The 25,445-nt window shown below is 42.5% G+C and overlaps 1 protein-coding gene across 13 annotated transcripts in view; it reads left to right on the forward strand.

Moving 5' to 3' along the window:
- arhgap24 (Rho GTPase activating protein 24) overlaps nucleotides 1-22,057 on the forward strand; it is a 451,915-nt gene extending 429,858 nt beyond the window's left edge. For all 13 annotated transcript variants that reach the window (XM_059646319.1, XM_048546224.2, XM_059646296.1 and 10 more), the window contains 3 exons: nucleotides 3,304-3,425; nucleotides 11,449-12,538; nucleotides 21,226-22,057. In XM_059646319.1, the coding sequence (XP_059502302.1) occupies nucleotides 3,304-3,425; nucleotides 11,449-12,538; nucleotides 21,226-21,469 (1,456 nt within the window). In that variant the 3' untranslated portion in view covers nucleotides 21,470-22,057. The remainder of the gene's footprint in view (nucleotides 1-3,303; nucleotides 3,426-11,448; nucleotides 12,539-21,225) is intronic.
- The last annotated feature ends 3,388 nt before the right edge of the window (nucleotides 22,058-25,445 follow it).

Genomic DNA, 25,445 nt, shown 5'->3' on the forward strand with positions numbered 1-25,445 from the left:
ACCTTGTGAAAGTTTTATTGAAGTCTATGTAAATTACATTAACTGCATTACCCTCACCTACGCACTGCGTCACTCCTTAAAAATTTCAATCAAATTTGTTAGATATTACCTCACTCATACAAAACCATGAGAATTATCCTTGATTAGTTCCAAAATCTGCCCTCCCCTGACCACATCCCAAAACCAGCCCAGCTTGCCCTGCCTTCCTAACCATTCCTCTCACCTCAAGCCCCATCCCCTTCTCCTACCCACTAACCTCATCCCATCTCCTTAACCTGTCCATCCTCCCTGGACCGACCTATCCCCTCCCTAACTCCCCACCTACACTCACCTTTACAGGCTTGCACCCAGCCTCTTTGACCTGTCTGCCTCCTCTCCACCTATCTTCTTCTTCATCCATCTTCTATCCGCCTCCCCTCTCTCCCTATTTATTTCAGAATCCCCTTCCCCTCCACCATTTATGAAGAAGGGTCTCAACCCGAAACGTCAGCTTTCCATTATGTTAGATTCACTGGCCTGGTTTATATGTGCCATTGTTCTTGAATAATAGTACCACATTAGCTGCCCTTCAGTCCTCTGGCACCCCTCCTGTTGGCAGAGAGGATTTGAAATGAATGTCAGAGCTCCTTTTCTCCCTGCATCCTAACAGCACTCAGATCTATCACGCAGGAACAGTGTCTTAATATCATCAAAAATCAGTCAATGTTGTCAAACTTTAATTCACTTGAAAAGTTGCTGGTGGTGATCATAAGTTATGTGCGAATTGTTACTAAGTTTTAAATTTAGAACTGAAAAATTTATTGAGACACTTCAGAGAATAAAGAGCTGACCACAGTATCGTAATACCAAAGTCACCTGTAAGCCAAGATAACAAGATGTAAAGCTGGATGAGCACAGCAGGCCAAGCAGCATCACAGGAGCAGGAAAGCTGACGTTTCAGGTTGAGACCTTTCTTCAGAAATGGGGGAGGGGAAGGGGGTTCTGAAATAAATAGGGAGAGTGGGGGTGGTGGATAGAAGATGGAGAGAGGAGAAGATAGGTGGAGAGGAGAAAGACAAGTCAGACAAACAGGGATGGAGCCAATAAAGGTGAGTGCAGGTGGGGAGGTAGGGAGGAGATAGGTCAGTCCAGGGAGGACGGACAGGTCAAGGGGGCGGAATGAGGTTAGTAGGTAAGAGGTGGGGTGGGGCTTGAGGTGGGAGGAGGGGATAGGTGGGAGGAAGGACAGGTTAGGGAGGCGGGGACGAGCTGGGATGGTTTTGGGATGCAGTGGGGGGAGGGGAGATTTTGAAGCTTGTGAAATCCACACTGATACCATTGGGCTGCAGGGTTCCCAAGCAGAACATGAAGTGCTGTTCCTGCAAACTTCAGGTGGCATCATTGTGGCACTGCAGGAGGCCCAGGATGGACATGTTGTCTGAAGACTGGGAGGGGGAGTTGAGTTGGTTCACAACTGGGAGGTGCAGTTGTTTACTGCGAACCGAACGGATGTGTTCTGCAAAGCGGTCCCCAAGCCTCCCGTTGTAGAGGTGGCCACAACAGGTACAGCGGATGCAGTATATAGAACATAGAACATTACAGTACAGTACAGGCCCTTCGGCCCTTGATGTTGTGCTGACCTGTCATACCAATCTGAAGCCCATCTAACCTCTCACTATTCCATGTACGTCCATATGCTTGTCCAATGGCGACTTAAATGTACTTAAAGTTGGCGAATCTACTACCGTTGCAGGCAAAGCGTTCCAATCCCTTACTACTCTCTAACTACCCCTGACATCTGTCCTATATATTTCACCCCTCGATTTAAAGCTATGCCCCCTCGTGCTCGCCGTCACCATCCTAGGAAAAAGGCTCTTCCTATCCACCCTATCTAACCCTCTGATTATTTTGTATGTCTCAATTAAGACACCTCTCAACCTTCTTCTCTCTAATGAAAACAGCCTCAAGTCCCTCAGCCTTTCCTCGTAAGACCTTCCCTCCATACCAGGCAACGTCCTAGTAAATCTCCTCTGCACCCTTTCCAAAGCTTCCACGTCCTTCTTATAATGCGATGACCAGAACTGTATGCAATACTCCAAGTGTGGCCACACCAGAGTTTTGTACACATTTTAGACCACATTAGCAGATATGCAGGTGAACATCTACTTGATGTGGAACCTCTTACGTATCCCCTCCTCTCACTCAAGCCCCACCCCCATTTCCTACCTACTAACCTCATCCCACCTCCTTAACCTGTCTGTCCTCCCTGAACTGACCTATCTCCTCCCTACCTCCCCACCTACACTCACCTTTACTGACTCCATCCCAGCCTCTTTGACTTGCCTGTCTCCTCTCCACCTATCTTCTCCTCTATCCATCTTCAATCCACCTCCCCTTTACTCCTTATTTATTTCAGAACCCCGTTTCTCTTCCCCATTTCTGATGAAGGGTCTAGGCCCGAAACGTCAGCCTTCCTGCTCCTCAGATGCTGCTTGGCCTGCTGTGTTCATCCAGCTCTACACCTTGTTATCTCAGATTCTCCAGCATCTGCAGTTCCTATTATCTCACCTGTAAGCTAGACTGGATAGGAGAAGCCAGTTTCGTTTCATGAAGGCCATTGGTGAACTATTTGTGTTTCTAACATTTTCTGGCAAATGCTGTCAGCAATTTTTCTTGGTGTCAACTTCCAAATGACTATATTTATAAAATTCACTTCCATAACTTTTAATGATAACATTTGAATTCTTGTCCTTCATCACACACAATAAGCATTTGTACCGACTAAGTCATATTATTTAAGTGCCTTATCCACTCTAATGCATGAAGTTACAATTATTCAACGTTAGAAATTCACAGTTGTTTATGTCAATGCTGTTCAATAACACTACATTCTAGAAAAATTACACGTATTTGATTGTTGATGAGAGTTGCCCCATTTTGGACAAAAGATCTATGAAAACTCCTGAGAAGATTGGTTCTTTTTGGGATGTTTCACTGGGGATTCTGCTAAAGTTTGTGATGAGAGGAGGCTATCACTGGAAAGTCAACTACAAAGTGATAATTACCCATATAAAGTTAGGATCCCTGATAACTGGTAGTTAGGTTGAAGACAGTGCTTTATGCTAAGGTTGAAAAAGCTCCTGTGTATCTGGCAGTGTAGATGGTGCACTTCATGTAAGTAGAGAATACAACACAGTGCTGCGTCATTTGAACACATGGCCTTTTTCATTTGTCAGAGAAACAATGCATGTGACAAGCAACAGGAAGTAATTAACACTGATTGACTCTAGGAAAAAAACTGATTGATTGCTTAATCATTCACAGGTTCCTGGATGAGGTCCAGTCTTATTCAGACGTCAACAAAATGAGTGTTCAGAATCTGGGAACAGTGTTTGGTCCAAACATTCTGCGACCAAAGGTTGAAAATCCAGTTACTATTATGGAAGGTAAGTTTTAAAACTTACATTTCAGATTAGAGTTTTTGGTTTTTGGTTTATGTCATCCCCATTTGGTACTTTCCAGCTTGTCTTGTGAAAGACAAGAGCTAAGTGTCCACCAGGTCAGACCATATCTCTATAGTCCTGCCATGAATTGTGGTGACAATTTAATTGCTAACCCAAGGAAGGAGGCTGTACAATTACCACCGTTGTCAATCTCAGGGAAGCCCATCAAATAGCAAGGACAAGTGACAGGATCGAAAAGTAAGGCCAATGCATTTGTCACAATCATTAGTGGTCCAAGGTCAGTCTTCAGTTAATTTGATTCACTCTGTGATATCAGGAAATGGCTGTGCATTATAGATACTGCAAAGGCTATGGTCCCTGACAAGATTGGATAGTGATGCTGAAGATTGTGCCCAGAACTAACTACACCCCGAGCCGATTTGTTCTGGTACAGCTGCAATAGTGGCATCTATTTTAAAAATTGCCCATTTATGCTCTGTCCACAAAAGACAGGAAAAACCCAGCCCAGTTTATTACCTCCCTAGCAGCCCGCTCTTGGTCATTAGTAAAGTGGCAGACTGTATTATTGACCGTGCTATCAAAAGATATACTTACATAACAACAACCTGCTCACCAGTGCTCAGTTTGGGCTGTGCCAGGGTCATTCACCTTAGTCCAATTATGGACAAAAGAGTTGAATTCCAGATGGGAAGTGACAGCTGCTACCCATAATGTCAAGACAGTATTTGAGCAAGTGTAGCATCAATTGCACAAGTTCATTTGCGATTGCATCATTTGCAGCACTTCGGATACTAAAGCAGCCCATGTCCACTTGAATCAAGACGTGGAGATGGCGGTGTTGGACTGGGATGGACAAAGTCAGAAGGCACATGGCACCGGGTTATAGTCCAAGAGGTTTACTTGGAATCACAAGCATTCGGAGCGCTGCTCCTTCATCAGGTGGAGCCACTTCATCTGACAAAGGAGCAAAGCTTCAAAAGCTTATGATTTCAAACAAACCCATTAGACCATAACCTGGTGTCATGTGACTTCTCACTTGAATCAAAACTTGGACAACATTCAGACTTAGGCTAAGTAACTGACGAGTAACATTGACACCATGGAAGTGCCAGGCATTGATGATTTCCAACTTAACCTTCTACCTTTGACATTCAATGGCATTATCATTGCTGAATCCTCCAGTATCAACGTGTTAGAGCTTATCATTGATCTAAAATTTAACTTGTCCAGCCAGAAAAGTTATGGCTAAGAAAACAGGTCAGAGCCCAGAAATTCAGCAGCAAGCCTCTCACCTCCTGACTCTCTAAAACCTGTCCACCATTCACAGGGCACAAGTCAGGAGTGTAATATAATACTCACTCCATTTGCCTGGATGGGTTCAGCTCTAACCATACTGAAGACATTTGACACTATCCAGAGGACAAACCAGCTTGCTTACTTGGCACCTATCCACCACCATAAACATTAAGTCCCTCACCACTTGTGGACTGTGGCCACAGTGTATACCGTGTACAAGACGCAATGTTTCAACTCGTCAAACTTCCTTTGACACACCTAACAAACTCGTGACCTCTACTTCCTAGAAGAGCAAGATCTGCAGATCTATGGGAAGACCATCATCTGCATTTCCCCTCCAGGCCACAAACCATCCTGACTTGAAACTGGAATTCCCTTCCCAACAGCACTTCTGGCCCGTTCTCATTTGCTGAAAAGCAGTTAAGGATACTTAATAAATGCAACTCCGTTATTGAAATAAAAACAATTCCTATATATGTCTACTGCTGTACCTTCTAATCTGTACAAACCCCAAAGGGCATTCTGAAATGCATAATGTTGGGTTTTTTTTTTGCAGGCTACATAACTTTGTTGAGCAAAAGCAACAATATATGGGGCCACCATTAAATAAGAACCATAAGTTATCATGTGTTATGATAGAGTTCCTCCCTTGAGCCTAGAAGGTCTTAGGATGTGATGGCCGTAGAGGTGTGTTGCAAAATGTACAAAAATGTTGATAAAAGACATAGTTTTTGAATATGAGCCTTCAGCATGATAAATGAAAGGCACTTGATCCTGTACAGGATGTTGAGAAAATGAGAGAGCTACAGAACCATCCTACAGACAGAACTCTTCGACAACTGATCATTGAAGGGTACACCACCTGAAATGTCCTAAATCCCTGTATTAATGCTCAGCTCTGATACATCTCCCACGTTCTACAATCTAAATAAGCTGCATCTGTTCAAAGGTCAATGTTACCAGTTATGCTTCTAGTACAATGATTTCAGAAAAACGTATCATTTCCATGTGCTGAACAAATGCCTGCTCATTAATTATCTCCCAGCCCCTGTCCTGAGAGTTATTGAACCTACTGCAGTGCTCTGCAAGTGATAACGGGAACTGCAGATGCTGGAGAATCCAAGATAATGAAATGTGAGGCTGGATGAACACAGCAGGCCCAGCAGCATCTCAGGAGCACAAAAGCTGACGTTTCGGGCCCTCTCTGATGAAGGCTGTAGGCCCGAAACATCAGCTTTTGTGCTCCTGAGATGCTGCTGGGCCTGCTGTGTTCATCCAGCCTCACATTTCATTATCTTAGCAGTGTTCTGCAAGATGCTTCTCCAGCAGCTAAAGGCTTCTGAAGCACAGTCATGGGATCTGGCAGTCTCTAAAAGCTTGAGCTAAAAAGGGCCTCTCTGCGGTATGTTGTATATCATTAGCTGCTGAAGCAGTCAATTCAGCTGTCGCTCTGAATCAGATTGGTTTCAAAGGGTCCTAAGACTCTGTGACCCTGAGAAAGAGCAATTTCAATTAAACAACTGTCCCTGGAATTGGTGTTTATTGCGACGTCTGAAGAGTTTTCAGGCTGTCAGAGACAGCTGATTAACTCCTGCATGATGAGAGAAATAAATATTAAATGTCAATAGGAATGGGAAATAGTTATGGAGGCAGTGATAGGATTTGAGGATATAGATACAAACAGAAGTAGCTGCAGAGAAATGTCTTATTCTGGTTGGTACAAAGCATGAGGACAAGGAGGACTGATACTACTGGGATTTAAGGAGAGTTATATAAGACCATGTTGAGAGTGAGAGATTTGCAAACAGGTTTCGTACCTTGAAGACCTGGTGAGGTTCAACATGGTTGGAGAACAGCCGGGCATTTCTGTGGCCACCGATGTAAATGCATGTCTAAAATAAAATCAAATGCTAGATATGCTGAGCAGATCTGGTAGCATTGATGGACAAAAGTGAAAATTAGAATTAAATACAACTCTTCAGAAAATTTGTTCTGGGCTAATCATTCATGATTAGGTGTGGAGCTGGATGACCACAGCAGGCCAAGCAGCATCAGAGAAGCAGGAATGCTGACATTTCGGGCCTACACCCTTCTAGGCCCGAAACGTCAGTTTTCCTGCTCCTAAGGTGCTGCTTGGCCTGCTGTGTTCATCCAGCTCCACACCTTGTTATCTTGCATTCTCCAGCATCTGCAGTTCCCATTATCTCTCATTCGTAATTAACTTGCTTGAGTTTAGTTTTTTTTATGAGGCAGCAGGGATGGATAAGAGGAATGATGTTGATGTGGTGTACAAGATCTTCCAAAAGACATTTGATGAAGTGTCAAGCAACAGACCTCTGAGCAATATTAAAAATTATGCAGTAAAAGCGACAGTGGCAACATAGAATTGGTTCAGTGTCGGATAAAAAGTGATGAAATGTGGACTTTTTGGAATGGAAGAAGGTTAATAACGGAAATCCCCAGGGATTGATGTTAGCCTCCCTTATATTTATTGCTAAACTCAACCTTAAATGTACAGAGCATAATTTCAAAATTTACAAATGATAGGCAACTGGGAAGTGTTGTGACTATGAAGAGAATAGTGCAGAACTTCAAAAGGACATAGACAAATGGAATGGGCAGACAATGGGGTGAAAAATGTGACGTGATTTATAGAGGATCAAGAGAGACAATAATAAATAAAGGGATGCAGGAGCTGAAAGACTGAATGCTAATGTGCATAAATCATTTATGGTAGCAGGTCATTTTGACAGAACAATTAATAAAGCATATGGTATCCTGTGTATTATTGAAGCATATAGCGCAGAAGCAAGAGAATTATTGTGATTCCGTACACAACAAAGGTTTGGATTCAAACTGAACATTCCATTTGGTTTTGAGCACCACCATTTAGGAAGGATATGAAGGCTTTAGAGGCAATGCAGGATAGATTCATAAAAATGGTTCCAAGAATGAGTAGGTTCAATTACGTAGAAAGAGTGAAATAGTTGGGAATATTGTCCTTAGAGAAGAGAAGGTAGAGGAAATTTGACAAAGATATTCAAAATTATGGAGGGCCTGGATAAAGAAGATGTAGAAAAAATGTTCCTATTGGTGGAAGAATCAAGAACAAGGGGATGCAAAATCAAGGTAATTGGAAAAATAAGATTTGGTAATATATAAATCATTTTACACAGTAAGTGGTTAGGATTTGAAATGCACTGCCTGAGATTTTTGTAGAAACAGTGTCAATTGTGACTTTCAAAAGGAAATCGAGTCATTATCTGTAAAGGCAAAGGATGAACTGTTCATGCAGAGAACTAGCACAGACACAATGGGCCAAACAGCTTGCAGATCGTACCTGCACTGCTCTCTCCCTGTTGCTGCTGAAGAATTTATCTCAACTTGGATATGGCAGACAAGTGAAAATTCTTCCCATTCCCTGATGCTACAATGCCTCAGGGACACAGGTCGAAGACTTTGGGTAAGAAAGGCAGGTGAATGTGAGGAAAAGCTTTATCACACAGCAAGTGGAAACGATCTGGAACTTGCTGCTCATCAAGTTGCGTGGAACTCACTGGATTGGTCTGTGGAGAAACAGCATGGACTCAATGGGGTAAATGGCCTCCTTATGCAGTATAAATAACACCACAACCTGCATCTAAGGGCAGTGATGAAGACCTCCTTTCTGCAGCTAACTTTCTCTATGAGCGCATCCACGGCAGCATCAGAGAAACAGGGAGCTCCTGCTAAATTCATGGAGCCTAATCTTCCATTATATTGCAGGCTGTTATCTAGGACTGAGAAGTGCTTTCCCCTATAAGGAACTGGAGGCTGTCTTTAAGGAGCGCAGTGAGTGTAGCGAAACAGCTAATAGCATTAATTATTAGGCCTGGCCATAAACATGACAGGATATCCCTTCCCATTCAGTCGATTGGACAGAACAGGTTTCCCTTCTGCCACTCAGCAAATTTAGACTATGTGCAAAAATTAAAATTTGCATGTAGGCCCCAAAAATGGTACATAGAAATAGCATGAATTCAATTTTGTTTTCATGGAAAGTGGGAGCCACTAGCTAGGTACCTCATCAATACCTCATCGCTCTGAAACTGAATGGCCAGTTAGCTAAGTCATTTCGCAGGTTGGTTAGTTTTGTTTCTGTACTTTCTAACTTATTCCTACGATCTTCAATGCTGGACTTTTTATTTCATTGTTTTTAATTTTAAATTTTTTTTTTCACCTAAGAACTTATATTGAAGATCTATGAATAATAAGGCATTGTAAGTGGTGGCTTGTAACCTTTTCACTGTACTCATTTGAATACATGTGACAATAAAGCTAATACAATTTAAAACAATTCATACTGCTGTGGGACTGGAGCCAAGTGTAGGCTAGATTTCCTTCAGTAATAAACATCAGCGAGTCAGATGAGTTTTTACAACCATTGACTGTAATTACATGGTTACTATTAGACTAGTTAATTTCATTAGAGGTTTTATTTTATTGAATTCAAATTTCACCAACTGCCATGGTGAGACTTGAACTCGCGTACCAAGAACACTAGAGCCTGAATTGCTCGCCTAGTGACATTGTCACTACACTGCCACCTCTCAGCCTCGGGTTGTGGAAATAAGATCAGTTTTGTTTTTGGATGCTGATAAAATGGTGAAATAGAAAATGGTTTACTAAAGCCTTCCAAAAATTGAACAAGGCAGTTTGTTGTCCTACCAGACAATCAGGAACTTGGTTGTGCTAGTGTCTATTGATTGTGCATCTAGGTAATGAGAAGAATTCCCCATTTAAGGATCTAATTTGAACATAGGTAGATCTTTAGTAGGTGGCTGATGGGCCTTAGGACTATGTGCTGCCTGAGAAAAGTGTGCTATAGATGGACGACAGCTTGTGGAAAATTAGGCAACCCATTAGCCTCCAGTAAGTGTAGAGGTACAGGGTTCAAGCTGGGGATTGTTAACCCTACAATTCAGGCTCCTACTCTTGCTGACCCCATTGTCTTCCTTGCCCCATTCAACCCAATGTGTAGGCCACAATGGTTTATCTGATCAGGTCTTGTTCAACACGACAGGTCAGCGTCAAGCCTCAATCTACATATTTAAAGAGAAACAGTCAGCTTTGAACTTTAGCTACCTACCTGGATGCTTGTGGAAAAATTGCAGTCAAAAGGATACAGGTGAATCAACAGCAATGAAGAAACCTGAGCAAGTGTTACTACTTACCCAAACATTTCTGCTGAGTGGATTTGGTTAAATCACCTCCATGGAATTACAATTTGCTGCAATTTGATATTTGCAATTATGGTCTTCCTTCTGTGCAGAAGTCATAAGGACCCATCAATTTAATATTAAAGTCTGTTTTAATCAAGCGCAAAATAAACTGAGAAAGACCTCCGGTGGAACTGATTTACAAATGTGTTATTATAATAGATGGGACCCACTCTGGCATTCTTGGGTTAGATTATTTCCTGAACACATGATGCTCATAAAATAAATCTCACCGAGTATAAAAATTTACAAGCTAGCCACAGCATTGTGAAGTAACCCAGTGTGTTGCAAAACCACAGCTGCCCATTGAAATTAAATTAACTTTAGTTTTAAGTTGATTTATGAGCATGTAGGTTACCTGGGGAGCAACAAGAAATCCCATACTTGGGAATATTTTATTGTTGTTAGCATCTGGATATGAGTTTGAAGGGAATGATTTTTACACCCAACCACAGCCATCCATCCCAGTATTAAAGGCATAGATACTGTCAATACATGGAATTTGCTTTTTTTAAGAGTCTGCAAGTTCAAACAGTCACTTGTTCCGCACTAGTCATTAGTCACTGCAGTGTGAACCATCTATAAGATGCATTGCAAAAATTCACCAAAATTCTTTAGACTGCACTTACCAAACACCAGGAACTACCATCGAGAAGGACAAGGGCAGAGGACATATGGGAACACCTCCATCTGCAAGCATTTTGGGTCTGCCTATGCCAAGTGAACTGCAGTGCTCCAAGAAGGCACCTCACCACCACCTCCTCAAGGATAATTAGGGATGGGTATAAATGCTTGTGTACCCAACAAACTCCACATCCCCCGAGACAATAAAACCAAGCTTCTTCGGTGGGACGAGGCAGCAAAATTGAATTGAGCTAACTTTGACAGAACTCCCAGGATTCCCAGTGTCAGAGGTCACCAATAAGCTGATCACAAGCGAGGTGCCAAGGGAGGTGTGGGCATTATGTTCATCTGTCAGTAGTGATGGCAGTGGCTCCAATGTGGTTTCCATAACATGGCTGAACAGAAATCTTCTGCTGTCACCCTTGATGTAAGCTGGAAGGATTTGAGGGTTGATCCATGACCCTTTTTGGCTACGTTGCGAACACACCTTTTTTTTAGTTAGTTCCTAGTGTGGAGTCCACATCCACAGCTACTGGCTCAAAGGCAGGGGCATTGACCCATGTACTTCAAAGCCTTCCCCTTCAAAGGCAAACAGATTAAACCAGGAAAGCCATTATTTTTAATGGTTTATTTGCACAAATAGACAGTGTATTGGTCAACAAAATCAATTTCTCACTTTGAACCTGCCGAATTGACTTGGATGTCAATATTAAAGTTCAGTTATGCTGCCGTGCTTGGTGCAAATGTGATGTTTACATTGTTAGAAGATGATATTGTGCAACATTTATATTTATTATATTTTCATCGATTTTCTCCTCACTCTGCAGGGACAGTCCTGGTTCAGCAGTTAATGACTGTATTTATAAGTGAACACAGCAACTTATTTCCCAAAGAAGGAGAAGAGATTCAGGGCAGACAGGATGGGTGCAATAACAACAATGAAATACCAAAGAAATCCTTTGTGCCATTTTCTCCACCTCCCAACAAAGAGAACAAGAAGCCAGCTGTTGAACCTGTCCGTCAATGCTCCTGGGATAACTCTGAGTCTCCCAAAAGGGGAAGCAATGAGAAGGGGGGCTCTCCTACTGCACTGAATGGGAGTAACAAATCCAGCGGCAGCCCCAAGACCAGCCTGTGCAGAGTGGATGTCAATAGAAGCCCACCCATTACTGTGAAGAAGAATCCAGCCTATTCTAAAGGCAGTGGAATAGTGACAAATGGGTCCTTCAGCAGTCCGGCAGAAAACCAGGATAAAATGCAGACATTGCCAAATGGCAGTTTGCAAGCAAGGAGAAATTCCTCCCTGAAAGGAACAGGGACCAAGATGGGCACAGGTAGCATGCAGAACGGGGGAGTGAGAATGGGCATCTCCAGCACAGATATGATGAGTTCCTCTTTAAACAATCGAATCGCAGGGTGGATGCCCAATGGGTATGTTACGATGAGGGACAATAAGCCCAAGGACATAGTAAACAGTGAATCCACACAGCACAACAGGCTATCCACCTACGATAATGTTCAGCAGCAGTTTTCACTTTCAAACTCTGATGACAAGCAGAGCGTGGACAGTGCCACCTGGTCTACCTCGTCCTGTGAGATCTCCCTGATGGAACATTCAAACTCCTGCCGCTCCTCCACAACTACTTGCCCAGACCAAGACACTTATGCAGCAAGTTATGAAGAACCCGTTTCAGAGGGACCAGTACATGAGACATCTATTCGGTCTGACTCTGAGAATAAATATGAGCGAAGTAGCGGGGGCGGCTGCAGCAGTCAGACTACGAACAGCAGTGATAACAGCGACACATTTGTCTCCAACACTTCCACTGGCAATCACAGTGCGTTGCACAGTCTTGTGACAAGCCTGAAGCAAGAAGTAACAAAACAGAAGATTGAATATGAAGCAAGAATAAAAAGGTATGTGGCTGTTAAGACTACAAAAATACAGAAATACTATTTTGTGTACTGCAGCCTACAGTTTCAAAATTCAAATAATTAGCAGAGTCTACCATAACTTTTCCCAATTAATTTTCCTGTTTTGTTGTAAAATGAATGTTATTTCCTAATATCCGTAGATCCTTTTCGGCTGGAAGCTTCAGACTTGGATTGAACTCGACTCTGATATAATTGAATATTTTTAAGACTTACACATAAAGAATAATCTCTGAATAGATTTGCCAAAAGTTGCTTGCTTAGTGGAAGACTTAGCTGTTATCTACCTAGATTGTAAATGGATGTACTCCATTGCCATTTGATACAGGTGTCTTGCTGCTTAAGTATGCAAATCAAATATAAAATTTAAATACAAGTGTGCACTATGTATGTTCTACTTGCTTGTACCAAGAAGCAGCAGCTCCTAAAGGGACCACCTGACAGCCAAAGAGATGTTTGAGGTTTTAGCTTGGGTGCTTAGGAAAAACAAGGGTGCCTTGCACAAGGAAGTTCTATACATTACAAAATCCACTCATGATGCCCTGTGAAAGCCTGTCCTTGTGAGATACAATTTGTAGGCCATCTCAGCATAGAAATTGGCCAATTTCTGGTGTCCAGATTAGATTAGATTCCCTGGTTACAGTAGTGTCATGGACAGAAATTCAGTGTACACTTCCTTCCTGTGATCAGGATATTTTTGAGATGAAAGAGTATATGTTCAGAGATTGCCAGTAGGGCCTGCTCCAACATCATAGTCGATCTGACTGCAGCCTTGAGTCCACATTTTCGCTGAGACCTGATAATCTTCCAGAAACTTTCTTAACAAGAATCCACCCACCTCTGTCTTACAACTGTTCGGGGAGTCTGTTTCTATTTCAGGAAGAAAGTTTGAAAGACTGACAATGTGAATTTTCTTTTACCCAATCTCTGTTGTAAATGGTCGACAATTTATCTTTAAATTGTAACCTGTGGTTTGATAGCCTCTCACAAGAGGAGACATCCTTTCAACATTGACCATGTCAAGATCCCTTAAGCATCTTACATGTTTTATTCATATTGCGTCTTGTTTTCTTAAACTTGAGCAGATACAAGCCTAGCCTGTCCAACCTTTCCTCGTAAGACAACTGTTCATTCCAAGTATTAGTTTGGGAGACCTTCTTTGCACTGCTTCCAATTCATTTACATCCTTCCGCAAATAAAATGGCCAATATTGTGCAGCAAAGCCTGTATAACTGAAACACTATCAGTTGGAGTCAGTTCAGTGGCAGCATTCAAGAGGGCATTGGGTGATTACTTAAATAGAAGCAAAGTGCAGGGGTTTGAGCTAAAGGCAGGAAAATGGCACTTAATAATGATGGCTGGTGCAGACATGATTGGCTGAATGGAATTCTTTCTGTATCATAACACCCCTGTGATTCCATATTCAATTCTACTTGCTACAAATGATACCATGCTATCAGCATTCCTAATTATTTTCTGTACCTGCATCCTGTCCTTTTCTGAATCATGCACTTCATCTCAAAATTCTTCAATCACTCACCATTTTGAGAATTTGCTTCTTTTTTATTCTCCCTGCTGAAATGGATAATACATATTTTCCCACATTATACTTATTTTTCCAGATCTTTGCCCACTCTCAACCTATCCACATAATTTTGTATCCACCTAACATCATCTTCAGAACTTATTTCCTACTCATCTTTGTAGCATCTGCAAATTTGGTAATGATCCCTTCTGCCCCTTCATTCAACTCATTTTTTAAAAATTGTAAACAGTTGAGGTTCCAACACTGATCAAGCTGGACACCACTTGTTACACCTTGACAAGAGAAATAACTGTTCTGCCTACTCTGGACTTCTGTTGCCAGTCAATCTTCTATCCGTGTGATATGAGTTTCCTTACCATCCACGCTGTTTGAATCAACACTGGTCAATGTTTTAATTACATTCACTGGTTAATGGCCAGCAAGTATTTATGATCTGGCTTTTTGACCACAGAACTGTGGATTCTATGTTTTTCTGGTAGAACTGACTAAACAGCTTCTAGCTGTTCCTTTAAGTTGACCAAGAAACCATAGCTGCCTCACTTTATGAATTTTGTAAGTTCAAAGCCCTTCTCCAAATAAGGGGCAGTGTTCACTTTGATTCTTTGAAGTTAAGGTGGTCATCAGACTACAATGGGACTGTGATAGGGCTATTCATATCCATCTATCACCACCTGTGGTCAGGATTTTAATTTAATTAGTTAAATTAATGGAGGAGGTGGATTCAATTGAAGGGATGTTTAACACATCAAAAAGAAACAAGAGTCCAGAGATAGTAGGAACTGCAGAAGCTGGAGAATCTGAGATAACAAGGTGTAGAGCTGGATGAACACAGCAGGCCAAGCAGCATCAGAGGAGCAGGAAAACTGATGTTTTGGGCCTAGAAATTTCTAAAGAAGTGTCTAGGCCCAAAACGTCAGCTTTCCTGCTCCACTGATGCTGCTTGACCTGCTGTGTTCATCGAGCTGTACACCTTGTTATCTTATAAGAGAGCAGGGATGCCAGGTAGTAAAGAGCAAACAATATTCAATGTGCGACAGATAAGGGTGGAAAATATATGCAGAAGAGTCAACAGAAATTAGAACCAGAGAGAGTAATAATGTTAAAATGTCAACGCTGAAGGCTCTTAATTTGAATAAATAGAGCATTTGTAATAAGATAGGTGAGTTGACAGCACAAATAGAAATAAATGAATATGACTGGACAGCTATCATGGAGACATGTTTACAGTACGGTAAATCATCAGGATCTCACAGTCGGTACACAGGGGTTTTTAAACAAGTGGCTGTAGAGATTGTGGAGGCATTGTTCAAATTATTCTGGAGCACCCTGGATCTCAGACGGTTTGGGTGGATTGAAAAGCTGCTAAAGTTCAATAAGGGAGAGAGACAGAAAGCGGGAATAAAATGTCAGTTCACCGAACATCAGTCTTTGGGGAAATGGTAGATTCTGTTTTTAACAAAGAAATAGCTAGATATTTAGAAAGATTTAACACAGTCAGAATCAACATGGTTTTGGAGAAAGGAAATTGTGTGGCAAATTTGCTGCAGTTCGTTGAGTATATAAGAAGCAGAGTTGATCAAGAGAAACCAGTAGTTATAATATATTTGGGTTTTCAAAAGAAATTCACGGAGGTAATACATAAAAGGTTATTGCACAAGATAGCTCATGATATTGGGGATAATGTATTAGCATGGATTGAGTTGGGATGAATGGATCTTTTACAGGTCGGAATGACACAAATAGTCACAAGGATCAGTCGTATGACCTCAATTATTTACTATATATATAAATGACTTGGTGGAGGGGCCTATTGTAATGGATCCAAATTTGCTAATGATACAAAAATATGTAAGATGGCATATTGTGATGAAAACAAAAGGAATCAGCAAGGGGGTACAATTAAGTTGGGTGATTGTGCATAAACAATTATGGTGGGTTGTTTCTTGACTTGGAATTTTCAATGCTTTCTTAAACCATTACATCTGCTATTTGAACTAAAGGGCTCTGCATTAAGGAAGACCATATTAATTTATTACTTTCTTTATTAGTTTTCTAACTACTTCCATATGCCTAGAAAGTTCTCTAAGTGAGTTAAATAACTAGGTACCACAATGCTGGAAATCTTAAACCAACTCTTTTTCAAAGCTTTTCAGTAAATAGCCTTCAGAGATGCATCAATTCAAACCCATTTACACATGATGCACTCATTTTGTTGCTGTTTTCAATTGTAACAAACAAATGATGAACTGAAAGAAGCAGCTTTTGTCTTGTAGCAGACTTTCTCATTACCACTTTCCAGCTGTACCAGTGCCAGAGGGAAAATTAAGAAATCCAGATGTCCCTCACTAAGAATTATCATCCATTCCAAAATCATCAAGGGGAATTCAATAATTGTAGCATTGCTGTTTGCAAAAGAATGTGAATTTATATTTTGCACAAGCTAATTAGCAGAAAGTCGTACCTTCATGAGCCCGTTAACTTGAATCGTGCAGCATCTGTAATACCTCTAAATAGCTCTCCAGCATTACATCTTTATTTTTGTTAAAAAAAGTTTAACTGCTATGAATTCAATGAATGGCAGCTGAGCATAATTGTCAAGACCTTTTGTATTTTATTTATTTCATGCATGTATTGTCTGCTGGTGAAGGCATATATGCAGCAGCTGGAAGCTGCCACTGTACATACACAATTGAATTTTAAATGCGGCATGAAGTACATATTCAATGATGGACAGTTCAGTATGAAATCACATTTCCTACTTCACAAAAAAATTCTGCATCTTCAATGGCTTTCACTAAGTCATAAGTTCCCTTGGCGTTCTGCTCCTCTCTTACTGTAACTTGGCTTGGCAAAGCCATGGGGGACAATGTTAAGCATATTATGAATTCATTAGCTTTGCTTGATCAATTACCAGGACCAAAGTAGCAGTCTGCTTCTGCAGAGACCTGGAAAGGAGAATGTGGAATCACCCGGCCACCAGAGGAGGTTCTACCTCCTAAACCTGCAGCCTCTACCTCTGATCATAGCTATCGCTGAAACACCTCCACCCCATTCCTCAGTCAGTGTGCTAGTTTATACGAAGCTGGAGTCTCTAGAGTCATGACCTAGACCAGGCAGAATTCCTGGCTAACTCAAGGCTGGAATCTGATCCCAATCTCATCCTAAAACAAATTGCGGAGGGCAGAAAAACAGTAGATGGAATTCGGTGGTGGCACTTCATAAGTCATCAACTCTGACTTGGATGCACTGTGCGTCTCACCACTTCCAGAGTGACCCATGTGGTACTCCATGCTGAGAAGAAACCTCCTGTTGGAGCTCAGTCTGCCCTAGATGCCTTTGGACTGGCACTGCCATGGCAACCCTGCCCTACAGCTAATTTCACTCTTTAATTGGAAATTCAGATCCGTTCAACACATCTGCTTGTCACTCACCAAAGAGCACCGGTTCAGTTTCAGACTTGCCCAGCACAAATGTCAGTAAAATTGCCCCGCACCAAACATGCAGGGAAAGTAACTTTTCACATTCTAGCCTGCGCACATGAATATGGAATGTTGTTAGAGTAGTTGTGGTGAGTGCTGAGACTGGACAAAAAGTGTTGCCGCTTCCTCACAGGGACAGCAGAGGATCTGGTGACCTTCCCTATCAATGCAGCAACAGTTGGGATGAGCAGTTAAGAGTGAAAATGACTTTGGTCTACAGCACCCACAGGGAGATGGAGCAGCTACTGCTGAGTGTGCCAGCTTTGGGCCATCCCTCCTGCCAGATTGGAGCTGGAGTCGCCATGCCTGCCTCTCTATGTTTGGAGGCTGATTGGCTGGCCAGCCTATCAAGCCAGCACCACACTGACATGGCGAAGGCATCTAGCACCACATCCATGAAGCTGGCAGCACTCTCCCCATCCTGTTATTATAGCCCCCTTCTTCAAATTGCATCAGCAATGCTCAATGGTGGCTTTTTGTTGACTCATTGCAACTTTGAAGTAGAACCATTGTCTTTAAGGGACCAGGCTGACTGTTCCAGATGCATAACATAATCCTCATAACATCTGAGAAGTGTTTAGATGTACTCTTGTGATGCCAAGGTATACAAGGCTATAGGCCAAATGCTGGAAAGTAGGATTAGAATAGTTAAGTGGTTGTTTTAGATTTGTACATACTTTACCAAGGAGAGGGACATGATAGATGTTGAGGTTAGGGATAGATGTTTGCTTACTCTAGGTCAAGTCGGCATAAGGAGGGAGGAAATGTTGGGTATCCTAAAAGGCATTAAAGTGGACAAGTCCCCAGGTCCATATAGGATCTATCCCAGGTTATTGAGGGAAGTGAGAGGGGAAATAGCTGGGGCATTAACAGATATCTTTGCAGCATCCTTAAACAGGGGTGAGGTCCCGGAGGACTGGAGAATTGCTCATGTTGTCCCCTTGTTTAAGAAGGGCAGCAAGGATAATCCAGGTAATTATCGACCGGTGAGCCTGACGTCAGTGGTAGGGAAGCTGCTGGAGAAAGCACTGAGGGATAGGATCTATTTACATTTGGAAGAAAATGGGCTTATCAGTGATAGGCAACATGGTTTTGTACGGGGAAGGTCATGTCTTACCAACTTAATAGAATTCTTTGAGGACGTGACAAAGTTGATTGATGAAGGAAAGGCTGTAGATGTCATATACATGGACTTCGTAAGGCGTTTGACAAGGTTCCCCATGGCAAGCTGGTGGAGAAAGTGAAATCACTTGGGGTCCAGGGTGTGCTAGCTAGATGGATAGACAACTGGCTGGGCAACAGACGACAGAGTTGTAGTGCAACGGAGTTTCTCAAAAAGTAGAAATGTGACCAGTGGTGTTCCACAGGGATCTGTATTGGGACCACTGTTGTTTGTGATATACATATATGATCGGGAGGAAGATATAGATGGTCTGATTAGTAAGGTTGCAGATGACACTTAGTGTCATCTGAGGGGGACTGTCAGAGATTACAGCAGAATATAGATGGATTGGAGAGTTGGGCAGATAAATGACAGATGGAGTTCAATCCAGGAAAATGCGAGGTGATGCATTTTGGAAGATCTAATTCAAGAGCGAACTATGCAGTAAATGGAAAAGTCCTGGGAAAAATTGATGCACAGAGAGATCTGGGTGTTCAGGTCCGTTGTTCCCCGAAGGTGGCAACGCAGGTCAATAGGGTGGTCAAGAAGGCATACGGCATGCTTTCCTTTATCGGACAGAGTATTGAGTACAAGAGTTGGCAGGTCATGTTACAGTTGTATAAGGCTTTGGTTCGGCCACATTTAGAGTACTGTGTACAGTTCTGGTCGCTACATTACCAAAAGGATGCGGATGCTTTGGAGAGGGTGCAGAGGAGGTTCCCAGGATGTTGCCTGGTATGGAGGGCGCTAGCTAAGAAGAAAGGTTGAGTAGCGTAGGATTATTTTCATTAGAAAGACGGAGATTGAGAGGGGACCTGTTTGAGGTCTACAAAATCATGAGAGATATAGACAAGGTGGATAGCAAGAAGCTTTTTCTCAGAGTAGGGACTCAATTACTAGGGGCCATGAGTTCAAAGTGAGAGGAGGAAAGTTTAAGGGAGACATGCGTGGAAAGTTCTTTACGCAGAGGGTGGTGTGTGCCTGGAATGCGTTGCCAGAGGAGGTGGTAGATGTAAAGATGTATCTGGATAGGTATATGGATGGGCAGGGTGAAAAGGGAAGGAGACCCTTAGAAAATAGATGAACGTCTTAGACAGAGGATTTCGATTGGCACAGGCTTGGAGGGCCAAAGGGCCTGTTCCTGTGCTGTAATTTTCTTTGTTCTTTGATGGGCCATTGGGCCTTTTTCTGTGCTGTAGACCTCTATGACTCAATGCTGTTAATGCACACTGTTGAGTCCTTACAAAACCCTCTGGTAGGCAGCAACATGGGCCTGTGCTTAACCTGATGCCATCCTAGGGTAAATGAGAAGTTAGAGCCAATCTCCATAGCAATAGGTTATGACCATGACGAGTCACAATCTCTTATACCAGAAATGACAGCAAGCAATTTTTATCCCAAAGCGAGATTTATATCCTTTTTTGAAAGATCTTGAGAACGTGTAATCAATAGTTGTTGTTGTTGAGACAATGCAGAAATGATTTACCAGGGTGGGTCCAGGGGATGAAAGACTTTAGTTACAAGGTTTGGCTAGAGAAGCTTTATGTGGCACAGCGGTTCAGTGGTTAGCACTGCTGCCTCATAGCACCAGGACTCCAGGTTCAATTCCAGCCTCTAGCCACTGTCTGCGTGGAGTTTGCACATTCTCCTTGTGTCTGCATGGATTTCCTCCCACAGTCCAAAGATGGGCAGGTTACGTGGATTGACCATGGGAAATGCAGTGTTACAGGGATGGGGTGACTCTCGGTGGGATGATCTGTGTAAGACTATCGCCTCCCCCTCCCTCTCCCCCTCCCTCTCCCCCTCCCTCTCCCCCTCCCTCTCCCCCTCCCTCTCCCCCTCCCTCTCCCCCTCCCTCTCCCCCTCCCTCTCCCCCTCCCTCTCCCCCTCCCTCTCCCCCTCCCTCTCCCCCTCCCTCCCCCCCCTCCCCCTCCCTCCCCCTCCCTCCCTTTCTCTGTCTCTCAATCCACCATCCCCCAGTTCTTCTATGCATCTATACACTGTGAAACCAATCCAATATTCATTTTTGTCAAAATAAATTCTGATGGAAAATTAGTTTGTTTTCACAATAGAGGGTCAATTGACAACATCAAATTTACTTCCTGACAGATAATTAAGTTTATTTTTCTTAAGCAAAGGTGTTAAGGAACATGACCCAAAGGCAAGTATCTGGGCTTATGCCACAGGTCAGCCATTATCTCATTGAATAGTAGAATACGCTCAAGCGGCTGAATGGCCTCGTCCTGTTCTTATGATAGATGACAATCCAACTCCCTGTTTTAGCCCACTGCCATTAACCAATCACTGTACTGTGGATATCATTTTAGATTCAACAGAAGTTTCATGATTAAGTAGCATTTATAAATGCGAATCCTTTCAAGGAGAATGAGGTCAACGTGCACCAATAGTCACATCTATAAGAACTTGCATGAATCTTTTGATCATTTCCCTGTCATTCTTGCTCATTTCTTCTTCTATTTTTCAGTTTGGAACAAAGAAACATTGAGCTCGAGTCTGAGGTGATGACACTTCACGAAGAGCTGGACCAAGAGAGGAAGAAGTACACCATGGTGGAAATAAAGATGAGGAACACAGAGCGTGCCCGGGAGGATGCTGAGAAACGCAATGAGATGTTGCAAAAGGAGATGGAGCAATTTTTCTCAACGTTTGGTGATCTCACTGTGGAGACGCGAAGACCAGATAGAAGTAACACCATTTGGATACAGTAAAGATCGAAAGATTAGGACAGTGGATAACAAGGGGGAGAGTCAGGTGACTGGTCACCCGACTGGTGTTAGCACTCATGGAAATTCAGAACCTTGAAGGGGAGAAATATGTTTAAACTATACTTGCCAGTATTTTAATTGTACACTTACCATGTTATTATAACCTATAAGCTCCATGTAATTATGCTTTCTTGTTCAGTGTTAGAGCTGGTTGTGTATATAGCTTAAATAAAAACTAAATCTGTGGTACCTATCAAAAAATGTATGTCAAACCAAGAAAGAAATCTTTTAACGAAAGCCTTGTATTTAAACTGCTACAGTTAATATTATTATGTTGCAATCTAGCTTTTTATCAAAGCTTTTTAACTTGCACTTAACAGCTATTTTTGAGCATTGTGGTACAGTTGGCCTGTTTTGTAATTTTTTTTGTGACTCCCCTTTCTTGTTGGGGACAGAGAAACTGGATGAATTTTAGAGGTTATGCAATGGACAGTGGGATATATAAAGTTAAAATATTGACTTGTGTGGCGATGCTTCATGTGCCATTTTACTTGTTCATGACCAAAAAAGTGTACATATTTTATAAAAAGAATTAGCAAATCAAACCACTTTGTAAGCATATTGCTTTATCGCCATTCATCAATCACTCTGTCACAACCAATCACGATTAGCTCATCCGTTTCTCACACTACGTTCAAGCATTTTGCATTCACAGGTTCCGTGTATTGCGGAGGCCAGTACCTGGCAATGCTGGGGAGATACCTGAAAAAAAGGCATTTTCTCCAGCACTGGTTTTCCCAATTTGCTTCAGAGTAGAATGATCTAACAAATTTATTTCTGGATTTCTTTCTGGCAGATAATCCTTTTGTGAAGATACCTTCCTCCCTTGGTACAAGTCTAATGCTTGAGAGTGATATGTTCCTTCAAAACGAAGGTGCCTGATTCAATATAACAAAGTGTGTAGCTGGATGAACACAGCAGGCCAAGCAGCATCTCGGGAGCACAAAAGTTGACGTTTTGGGCCTAGACCATGAAGGGTCTAGGCCCAAAACGTCAGCTTTTGTGCTCCCGAGATGCTGCTTGGCCTGCTGTGTTCATCCAGCTTGACACTTTGTTATCTTGGATTCTCCAGCATCTGCAGTTCCCATTATCACTGATGCATGGTTCAAGAAGCTAGGTAACAAATTAAAGAAACAATAGAAACTTCTACACATTCAGCTGATCAGTCAGTGGAGGCTCTAGATTGGATTTTACCATCACAAGCTCATTTCTCATTTTGTTTTAAAATAGATTTCCTCTTGAAGAATTTATGTAGATTCCTGCTTCACAGCCTGAGGCAGTTTGCTGAAGACTCAGTCATGGGTTGAGGGCTCCTATGTAACTGAAAGGGAACAGCAAGGTAGCATTGGGAGAAGCAACTTGGAGGTGGCTAGACAGGGATTTAAAATGGACTTTGGAATGAATCTGAAGCCAGGAGAAAGACTCCAGCTCTTGATGGCTACATTTATTTTCTGGTTACCTGTTCGGGAGAGACCGCCGGTAAATATTTTAAGAAGCTGCAGTTATGCTGCAGTTGGAACTCATTTTGATTGCAGCAGTTCAGGTGTTGGCTGCATTCAGAACAAGAGAATCCTGATGAATCAAAGACAATGAAAATTACAGCACAGGAACAGTCCCTTCGGCCCTCCAAGCCTGCTCCGATCAAGATCCTCTGTCTAACCTGTCGTCTGTTTTCTAATGGTCTGTGTCCATTTGCTCCCTGCCCATCCGTGTACCTGTCCAAATATATCTTAAAAGACGCTAACGTGTCTGCGTCTACCACCTCCGCTGGCAATGCGTTCCAGGCGCCCACTAACTTCTGCATAAAGAACTTCCCACGCATATCTCCCTTAAACTTTCCTCCTCTCACTTTGAACTCATGACCCCTAGTAATTGAGACCCCCACTCTGGGAAAAAGCTTTTTGCTATTCACCCTGTCGATACCCCTCATGATTTGTAGATCTCAATCAGGTTCCCCTCTCAATCTCCATCTTTCTAATGAAAATAATCCTAATCTACTCAACCTCTCTTCATAGCTAGCACCCTTCATAACAGGCAACATCCTGGTGAACCTTCTCTGCACCCTCTCCAAAGCATCCACATCCTTTTTGTAATGTGGCGACCAGAACTGTACACAGTACTCTAAATGTGGCCGAACCAAAGTCCTATACAACTGCAACATGACCTGCCAACTCTTGTACTCAATACCTGCCCAATGAAGGAAAGCATGCCGTATGCCTTCTTGACCACCCTATTGACCTGCGTTGTCACCTTCAGGGAACAATGGACCTGAACACCCAGATCTCTCTGTGCATCGATTTTCCCTAGGACTTTTCCATTTACTGTATAGTTCGCCCTTGAATTTGATCATCCAAAATGCATCACCTCGCATTTGCCCAGATTGAACTCCATCTGCCATTTATCTGCCCAACTCTCCAGTCTATCTATATTCTGCTGTAATCTCTAACAGTCCCCTTCACTATCTGCTACTCCACCAATCTTAGTGTCATCTGCAAACTTGCTGATCAGACCACCTACACCTTCCTCCAAATCATTTATATATATCACAAACAACAGTGGTCCCAGCACAGATCCCTGTGGAACACGACTAGTTACAGGTCGCCAATTTGAGAAATTCCCTTCTACTAGTACTCTCTGTCTCCTGCTACCTAGCCAGTTTTTTATCCATCTAATTAGTACACCCTGGAACCCATGTGACTTCACTTTCTCCATCAACCTGCCATGGGGAACCTCATCAAATGCCTTACTGAAGTCCATGTATATGACATCTACAGCCTTTCCTTCATCAATCAACTTTGTCACATCCTCAAAGAATTCTATTAAGTTGGTAAGACATGACCTTCCCTGCACAAAACCATGTTGCCTATCACTGATAAGCCCATTTTCTTACAAATGGGAATAGATCCTATTCCTCAGTATTTTCTCCAGTAGCTTCCCTACCACTGATGTCAGGCTCACCGGTTGATAATTACCTGGATTATCCTTGCTACCCTTATTAAACAAGGGGACAACATTAGCAAGTCTCCAGTCCTCCGGGACCTCGCCCGTGTCTAAGGATGCTGCAAAGATATCTGTTAAAGCCCTCGCTATTTCCTCTCTCGCTTCCCTCAGACCCCTGGGATTGATCCCATCTGGACCTGGGGACTTGTCCACCTTAATGTCTTTTAGGATACCCAACACTTCCTCCTTCCTTATGTCAACTTGACCTAGAGTAAGCAAACATCTATTCCTAACCTCAACATCTGTCATGTCCCTCTCCTTGGTGAATACCGATGCAAACTACTCGTTAAGAATGTCACCCATTTTCTCTGACTCAGCGCATAACTTTCCTTCTTTGTCCTTAAGTGGGCCAATCCTTTCTCTATTTCCCCTCTTGCTCCTTATATATGAATAAAAGGCTTTGGGATTTTCCTTAACCATGTTTCCCAGCAATATCTTGCCCTCTCTTTGTCCTCTTAATCCCTCGTTTCAGATTCGCTGTACATTCCCGATATTCTTGCAAAGCTTCATCCGTCTTCAGTCGCCTAGACCTCATGTATGCTTCCTTTTTCCTTTTGGCTGGTCTCACAATTTCACCTGTCATCCATGATTCCTTAATCTTGCCATTTCTATTCCTCATTTTCACAGGAACGTGTCTCTCCTGCACGCTAATCAACCTCTCCTTAAAAGCCTCCCACATATCAAATGTGGATTTACCCTCAAACAGTTTCTCCCAATTTACATTCCTCAGATCCTGCCGAATCTTGGTATAGTCGGCCTTCCCCCAGTTTAGTACTCTTCCTTTAGGGCCACTCCCATCCTTGTCCATGAGTATTGTAAAACTTACAGAATTGTGGTCGCTATTTCCAAAGTAGTCCCCTACTATAATATCAACCACCTGGCCGGGTTCATTCCCCAACACCAGGTCCAGTATGGCTCT

The sequence above is a fragment of the Stegostoma tigrinum genome, chromosome 1 (genome assembly GCF_030684315.1).
Source record: "Stegostoma tigrinum isolate sSteTig4 chromosome 1, sSteTig4.hap1, whole genome shotgun sequence".
NCBI lineage: Eukaryota > Metazoa > Chordata > Chondrichthyes > Orectolobiformes > Stegostomatidae > Stegostoma > Stegostoma tigrinum.